The sequence below is a fragment of the Micropterus salmoides genome, unplaced genomic scaffold, assembly GCF_014851395.1.
Source record: "Micropterus salmoides isolate LMB-PRFRI ecotype aquatic unplaced genomic scaffold, ASM1485139v1 Ms_hic_scaffold_10, whole genome shotgun sequence".
Lineage (NCBI taxonomy): Eukaryota > Metazoa > Chordata > Actinopteri > Centrarchiformes > Centrarchidae > Micropterus > Micropterus salmoides.
Window position 1 is genome coordinate 33,071,934 of NW_024040041.1, and position 8,545 is coordinate 33,080,478.

At 39.2% G+C, this 8,545-nt stretch overlaps 1 protein-coding gene across 2 annotated transcripts; it reads right to left on the reverse strand.

Annotated features, from left to right (window-relative positions):
- Window positions 1-717: 717 nt before the first annotated feature.
- On the reverse strand, window positions 718-6,894 carry LOC119895411 (nuclear factor of activated T cells 2 interacting protein). 2 transcript variants are annotated; one of them, XM_038708530.1, is made up of 9 exons: window positions 6,852-6,894; window positions 4,924-5,022; window positions 4,677-4,737; window positions 4,444-4,597; window positions 4,210-4,290; window positions 2,524-2,803; window positions 2,277-2,421; window positions 1,574-1,692; window positions 718-1,471 (listed from the first exon to the last, which is right to left on the reverse strand). In XM_038708530.1, exons 1-9 carry the CDS (start codon window positions 6,861-6,863, stop codon window positions 1,310-1,312), a joined length of 1,113 nt encoding a protein of 370 aa, XP_038564458.1. In that variant the 5' UTR covers window positions 6,864-6,894; the 3' UTR covers window positions 718-1,309. The 2 variants fall into 2 exon arrangements, with proteins under 2 accessions (XP_038564458.1, XP_038564466.1); XM_038708538.1 differs by lacking the exon at window positions 1,574-1,692.
- Window positions 6,895-8,545: the final 1,651 nt, after the last annotated feature.

Genomic DNA, 8,545 nt, shown 5'->3' on the forward strand with positions numbered 1-8,545 from the left:
CAGACTTGGTATAAAATAGACAAATAATGTTTATTTATATATAAATCAAGATTGTTTTGTACATTTTATAAAAGCATGGTAATAATAGTTGCAAAATAACTTGAAATTTGATTTGAAATTGACAGAGTGATTCAAAATCATGTACATTTCAGAGGGAAGTATTGTACTCTCTGCTGCACTGCATTTATTTCAGTTAAATTTTCTGATTTTTAATCTAAACCTTACTTATCTATTAAATCTGATGTACTGTTACAGATTAAAGTATCCAACAGTACATTAGAAAGTACTTAAAACAAGCTAGAGCATTAAAGTGCCGCTTACATGTTAATGTATCAGTAATAATAATAATCCAATTATAACATCAAGCACTGCAATGATAAGTCAGTTGATTGGACAGACGGTTATTTCCCTGACTGAGTCCGTAAACTCCTTTTATAGGAGAGACTTTCCTGAACTGTCTTTTAATTAAGTGTTTCCTGGTTTGATTGTGCATCTTTAGTGCTTGATGTTTTGTCTTTGCACTTATAAAAACTTTGTAACATGGTTTTGTCTTGAAAAGTGCTCTATAAATAAAGATTATTTAAAATAATTGTTAATAACTGGTTAAAGATTTACGCAAATTTTTAAGCAAAGATGCCAAAACTTTACCCTGTTCCAGCTTCTCAATTCTGAAGATTTAGTTTGTCTTACATGATAATAAAACAGAGTCTCTTCGGGTTTTGGGACTGTTAGTTGGGACAATTTATTCATCGGCATATGTATCACACACTTCTGTACACTTGAGCTTAAACTTTAATGGACATTATTCACATTCTCACATTTTGTGAACCCGACAATTCAATCAGTCAATCAGAGAGAAAATAATCTGATATGATCTCACCTGTTCAAAGGTTAAATAAGACACATGACGCAAAAACACATTTGCAGGAATAATAGATTTGTTTTGCCAGCGTACACTTCAAGGTCTTCTGGTTTCAAGTCTATGTTGAGTTTGTTTTTGATGTTAGACAAACAGCCGCTGACCTTTTAGTTCAGGTAGATTGTGAATACAGCAGCGTTTTGACTTTATAGTTACTTTTGCTTTGAAACATCTGAAAGCTAAATGACTTAATATTACCTGAGAGTTTTCTTACAGAGTAACGTCTACTCATTTTATTATTATTACTTTCAATAACAATAAAAAAGTCAGAAATAGAAAGTTTTGTACATTCACAAAAACATTAAAATAAGTTTAGAAGTGTATAATAATAATAATTAATTACTAATTAAGTGATTGTTTATATCGACATTTACAAAAAAAGCTCGAGGCTTAAATCCAGACTTCAATGATGTCCCCGTCCTCCATGTCGAGCTGAGCCGGCGTCTGAAAGGGTGTGACTTTGGAGCCGTCGAATTGGAAGCGGACCTGCCTCTGGGCGCCGGCAGACATCTTGGACAGATACTGGGAGAAGATGGAGTCCAGCGGCGCGTCCTGAAACACAAATAACATTATCGGTTTGTGTCCTGCTGCTGAAAACAAACACAAAGAGGAGGATGACGGTGATGATGGGAAGAAGAAGAGGAGCGAACGAACTCTGTGCAGAGAGAACTCCTGTGAAGAGTCGCGGTCTTTGCTCTGCAGCCTCACAGAGATGAAGCTGCTGCTGCTGTCGTCGGCGCCATCTTTGTCCTCCGCTGCCATGACCACACACTCTGCACACGAGAAAGAGCTTGGATTATGGATTTACATTCTCTGCAGTCTTTTCAGAGACCTTTTGAGACCCCGCAGGTACCCTGTACTGTGTGTAAGATATAACATTGTGAGCATGTTAGCAGATGTTTGTGTCTCAGCTGAGAGGAGGTCAAGGGTAATAATGTGTTGCCCTCTGGTGGAGAAATGAAAAACTGCATGTGTGTTTGACTTGTTCCCAGAGAACACCTGCACAAAATCATGAAACAGAAATAAACAATTTTATTTAAAGCCCTTCGGTCATTGTTATTTTCATTGTTTATGTTTTCAAAACTACTTTTCCACTGTAAGAGATCTTTTAAGGCTCACAACTACACAACGTCGGCGACAACTCAGAAACACTGAGGAAGGCCATGAGATGTGGCTGAAAGCCTTGGAAACACATAATAAGTTGGACCTTGTGGCAAGTTTCCAATCTGAAGAACAAACCTTCAAGGTTCAATAATTTATTTCTCATTATCAAACAAAATGAAAACTGTTTGAGCATCATGACGACAACAAGTTAAAAATGAAAGAGAAGAATGAGCTCGTGTGTCATGTGACCCACCTATGATGTCAGCGATGCCGAGGCCGAGCTCTCTGACGGTCGAGTGTGTCGGAAGCTCCACCTCGTCCCTCATCAGCAGGAGGCGAGGGGGAGGGACGTTAAGGATGACGGACAGCTGGGTCACCACATCTCTTAAAGCTGTCGACTAAAAGCACAAAGCACGTTTGAGACAAACAAAAAGGCGACATCATCCTGTACTACTTCGCGTATGCCGATGTTTTCTGCAACGTCTCGTCTGCGTACGTACCGGCAGCACCGGGACCTTGTGGACGTCTGTTCGGCAGCGGATCTTGAGGGGGATCTCCCGGGCCGAGGAGCTGTACGGAGAATCCTGAAGTCCGGGGTTAGGGTGCATGACGACGACGTCATCATCGGTAGGGCTCATGACGACGACGTCATCATCGGTATGGTTCATGACGATGACGTCGTCGTCGTCCGGAGACGGGAGGCCTCGGCGGGGTCTGGACCTCTGGTGAGGTTCAGGAGACAGGAGGGAGTTGACCGCCCGGAGCTTTCTGTCGATCTCACTGAGGAAGACACGAGGTCACTGCTTACACACCAACACACTACTTTGTTCCTGAACACGTCTTCTTTCAGACGTCTGGAAAGAAAAAGTCCATTCAGCAGTTTATTTTACTGCAGTTTGTCTGTGTGCGTATCATCCCCCGTACAGTTGACACGCTCTCTCTCTCCTGCACAATGCTGTCGGAAATATGGTTACTTCTTTTCTACCAGCAACCAATCGTGAAAGAACAGATTTAATCTAAACATGAAATCTTATTGGCTAGTGTCGATTTCTGACAACGTGGTGCTGTTCTTGTTAAGGATCTGATTAGATATTGGGTCTGTAAATATTGATTGTCGATAAAAACGTGTAGAATTGAACAACGCACATCTTTACAGGCTGTTTTCTCAAAATAAGTTTTGCCTCTGCGCCTGAAATTTCCACTTTGCAGTTGTTACAGACACCAAACTTTCCAGTTTTATTCCCGACTATAAACAGTGAACACACACTTAAAACTACTCTGTCAATTTTAACTTCAGCTGACTTTTCAGAGGCAATTAAACTGCCGTCAGGGAATAAACTTCAAACTAAATATTCACATGCTTTCAACATTTAAAAATAATAATAATAAACTGGATTTATATAGCACTTTTCTAAATACTCAAAAAGGCTTTTCAGGGGGAAAGATTAGTCAAAAAGAAAATAGAGGGGAAGGAAGTCGACCTTCAACGGGTTTCAACAGTTTCCACCCCAACTTAAACTGCATGTTCCAGACAACATTTCACATGCAAAATTTTAAACATATTTTAGGCATTGTAACCTGTTTATCATAATAACGAGGATAGAGCTGCAACAATTAATCGTTTATTTGTCAACTATTAAATGAATCTTGATATTTGGTCGGTTTGAATCATTTTTTAAGAAACAAAGAGTAAAAATTCTCTGATTTCAGATTCTTAAATGTGAATATTTTCTGGTTTCTTTCCTCCTCTGGGACAGTAAACTGAATATCTTTGGGTGGTGACCAACGAGACATTTGATGACATCCATCTTGAGCTTTGAGAAAGACACTGATGGACTTTTTTCACCATTTTCGGACATTTTATAAACAAAACTTGTGATCGACTGATGGAGAAAATGATAGACAATGAAAATAATCGTGAGTTTGCAGCCCTAAATAATAACAAAAATACTCAAACATATACAGCACTTTTCAAAATAAAGCAAAATTGCAAGCTTTTGCTCTCATTCCTCCTTTATTATAGTTATCATCTTACTTATTATTATTTTCCTTATTTTTGTATTTTGCTGCATCCACCCCATGAATTCAGCTATATAAACAAAGTTATAATTCACCATAATAATCACGCCACATACATATTTAGTCCAGAAGCGTGAGCTGCAGCTGAGCAAAGACTCCAGACTCACCTGATCTTCTGTTTGACCTGTCTGGACTGTTTCTGGACCGGACTCTCTGGAGGAGGAGGAGACGGGCTGCGAATGGCTTCTCTGAAATAAAAAGGAAGAAAAGAACTTCATGTTAAATGAATCTTAAAAGTTTGACTCGTTATTATAACAAGACATGACTGAAATATAATCTGCAGAAGATCTGTGCTGTGTTGGGAACTAAAAGACTGGCTTCACCTGAGCTTCACTACTCACGGTTCTGTTCTCTTCTCCAGGCGTTCTGGTTTGTTCTCCACATCTTCTGCTTCGTCGTCATCAGAATCACTGAAGGTGATGACGGTGGGGGCTGACGATGCCATCGGTCCTCGAGATGAAAACCGCGACCACAAACTCTCGTCTGCCCCGTCGTCTGCTCGGAGACAGAAACAGTCGTTAAACATCACCTGCCGCTGAGTTTCACTTCAAGCTCTCGATTAAACTCTTTTTACCTGCGTTTTCCTTTTCACTGAACACTGCCGCCATCGGCTTCAGCTGCAGACTGCTGCTGACCTGAGAACAAAACCACAATACTATAATCATAATAAACTTTATTTGTACGGCAATTAAAAATTCACCCTTCGACATGCAGAGCAGGGGAACCGGGGATCGAACCACCAACCTTCTGGTTAGCGGACAACCCCAGAGCCACAGCCGCCCTATTTCCCTTTCCCTTCCCCAGCTGGGTCGTAACATTACCTTGTTGGAGTAAACGGGCACCGGGACGATAGCTGAAGGGTCCAGGATGCGCCGGCGTTTTGGCGGCGGCTTCACAGCCTGCAGATCACTGTCAGACACCTGGGAAACAAAGGCACACACTGTGCGCTTTAACAAATATTGCACCTCCGTTAACATATTGGGATTCAGATTAGATTTAAATTGATTGTTAATCCCTAAAATGATCATTTTTAAATGGTCTCTGGAGTGTGTTTGAGTGATTAGGGGGATGTTGTGACACTTTTTGGTTGTCGATAGACATTTTTCTAAGGCCTTGCCCTGAAAACCTGATGTGATCCATCTGTGTTGTTCCTGCAGTTAATTTAATAACATGTTATTGTAGAACTGAGCGATTCTACAGGAGTTCATTAAACTAAATTTAACTCCACACACAAATAAAACAGTACAATTTCAGTTTTTAACAGAGGTTTAAGATGTTTTGCGGCCTAATCCCCTCATTTTTAAATGATTTACAAAAAGATCTAAAGATTTTTGACATTAAAACACAAACCAAACATCAACCTTGAAAGAGGTCACTGAAAACCTTGTAAAGCCCGTTAGATATTTGACAAGCTTTCTGTGGCCTCCAGGCAGCAACCTTGAAATGTCACACACACAGTGTCCACAGCAGTCAGTAATAGAATAAAAAAATTCAAATGAGATTTATTGGCATGAATGTAAAGCAACAATATTGCCAAAGCTCCATATAAAGTACATAAGGACAATTAATTTCATTAGATAAGGAAATAAAACAGCAAAAGTTGTGTTTGTGTGTGTTAATACAAAATAAAATAATAAATTCAATCAAATTAAAAAATATAAAAAAAGTAAAGTAAAGTAAATAAGCAAAACAATAAGCGGGTGTGTGTTAGAAAATGAATAGTATATTAAATTAATATAAATAAATAAAACAGTAAGTGTGTGTGTGATAGAAAATGAATAATATATTAAATTAAAATAAATAAATAAAACAGTAAGTGTAGGTTAGAAAATAATATATTAAATTTAAATAAATAAATAAAACACTAAGCGTGTGTGTTAGAAAATGAATAATATATTAAATTTAAATAAATAAATAAAAAAGTAAGCGTGTGTGTTAGAAAAATATATTAAAAATGAAAATAAAATAAATAGATAAAACCTTAAACGTGTGTGTATATTAATAGATTAATTTAAAAATAAATAAATCTTCTCTTCATGCAGGTTATTCTGCTCAGTTTTTGTTTTTAAAGGTGTTGGGTCAGGTTTTGGTCATGTGGCGTCATGCTGATGCGTTTGTAATATTCCCATCACAACAAAGTGCCTCCACAACTAAAAATAAACCTCTCACACTTTAACATAAACTGAACATTACAACAGGGCCGGATTTCTAACGCCTTACGGATATCACGGCCTTAGACAGCACTGCTTTGAGCTGGAACAGGTAAACAAAGTGGAAACTGGGTTAACTTCACTTTCACTTAACGTTAGCTAGCTAAGCTAAGCTAAGCGTTAAACTAATAGCTAGTTAACGGTTTTGAATGGGGTTTGGCCCGTCTTTGTTACACTTTCACGTCTACTTACAAAGTGTAAAGCTTTGTTTACGTGGTTAAATCGTTAAATTTAACCGTCACTATCACCAGTGACTCGAAACGAAAGCGAAAGCGGTGTCGCTCCCTGCGGTTTAAAAACGTGCTTTTATTTTGAAAAACAGTGAAACTAACGGCGCTAACCTCCCGATGCTAATGTTCACTTTATTCACTCTTTGGTGTGCTTTTCATCTCTTTCTGTGGCCTCGCGCCCGATCTGTTCACTTTCCGCTAGTAGCGAGTTGACTTACAACAACAATATCCTTCTTATTTTTCGACATCATTCGCCGATTGATTGGCTTTTAATCAATAAAACGCACTGCAGATCTGTCAAACACTCACCGCGTCCGCCATGATTGTTTCTTTCCCCCCGTAATACTGATGCGTTCATGGACTGTGGGATATAATGAGTCATTTAACGGGATTTTCCCATCCGCAGTGTTGCGTTCACGTACGCTGGGAAATATACTAAACACGAATGAAGGCGCAGAAGTTAGATACACAGTTTATTTAGCAGCAGCAGTACGTTTACTCAGTACTGTACTACTACAGTACTGTACTTAGGTACACTTCTGAGGTACTTGTAGCCTACTTTACTTTAAATGCATTATGATATTGTATATCATTATAGGTTAAGATATATAAAGTAACGGAGTACTTTACTTTACAGTACTCAATACTGTACTACTACAGTACTGTACTTAGGTGCACTTTTGAGGCACTTTAAATAAATTATGATATATTATTTTAGGTGAAGATAAGAATGTGCTGGTGTCCAGGTTGACATTCAGATACCCAGGAATAATTAAAATTAGCTCATTAACGTGACGCACAGATCAATAATTAGAATTAAATTATAATATACAGTAGTATATGCATTTATATATGTGTTTTGTTTATTTTGTATGTGTGTATGTATAATGTATGTATGGATACAGTGCTGTACAAGAGTACAAGAGGTCAGGTGTGAAAAAATGCTGTGAATTAAGAATGCCTATTCACAAAAATGCATGTTAATAGATTATAGTTATCAATTAAAAAAATAGAAAGTGATTGAACAAAAGAAGAATCTAAATCTAATCAATATTTGGTGTGGCCACCCTTTGCTTTCAAAATAGCATCAATAGCTGATGCTGTATAACTACACTGAACAAAATAATAAAGGCAGCACTTTTATTTTTGCTCCCATTCATCATGAGCTGAATTCAGAGATCTAAGACTTTCTCTATGTACACAAAAGGCCTATTTCTCTCAAATATGGTTCACAAATCTGTCAAAATCTGTGTTAGTGAGCACTTCTCCTTTGCTGAGATAATCCATCCACCTCACAGGTGTGCCATATCAAGATGCTGGTCAGACAGCATGGGGATTGCACAGGTGTGCCTTAGGCTGGCCAGAATAAAAGGCCTTAGGCTGGCCAGAATAAAAGGCCTTAGGCTGGCCACAATAAAAGGCCACTCCAAAATGTGCAGTTCCATCACACAGCTCAACGCCACAGATGTCTCAAGTTTTGAGTGAGCGTGCAGTTGGTATGCTGACTGCAGGAATGTCCACCAGAGCTGTTGCTCATGAATTGAATGTTAATTTCTCCACCGTAAGCCGTCTCCAAAGGCGTTTCAGAGAATTTGGCAGGACATCGAACCGGCCTCACAACCGCAGACCACGTGTAACCAAACCAGCCCAGGACCTCCACATCCAGCATCTTCACTTCCAAGATGGTCTGAGACCAGCCACCCGGACAGCTACTGCAACAATCGGTTTGCATAACCAAAGAATCTTTCCTCAAACTGTCAGGAACCGTCTCAGGGAAGCTCCTCTGCATGCTCGTCGTCCTCATCGGGGTCTCGACCTGACTGCAGCTTCGCACAGCCATTGAAGAGGAGTGGACCAACACTCCACAGGCCACAATCAACAACCTGATCAACTCTATGAGAAGGAGATGTGTTGCACTGTGTGAGGCAAATGGTGGTCACACCAGATACTGACTGGTCTCCAGACCACCCCGGACCCCCCCAGTACAGTGAAAATGCTGTCTA

Bases quoted from the DNA above. Each gene is read 5' to 3' on its own strand.
- LOC119895411 (XM_038708530.1), bottom strand. The intron at 4,738-4,923 runs GTAATGTTACGA...TTTTGTTCTCAG, and splicing joins TGCCCGTTTACTCCAACAAG to GTCAGCAGCAGTCTGCAGCT. The intron at 2,422-2,523 runs GTACGTACGCAG...TTGTGCTTTTAG, and splicing joins ACAAGGTCCCGGTGCTGCCG to TCGACAGCTTTAAGAGATGT.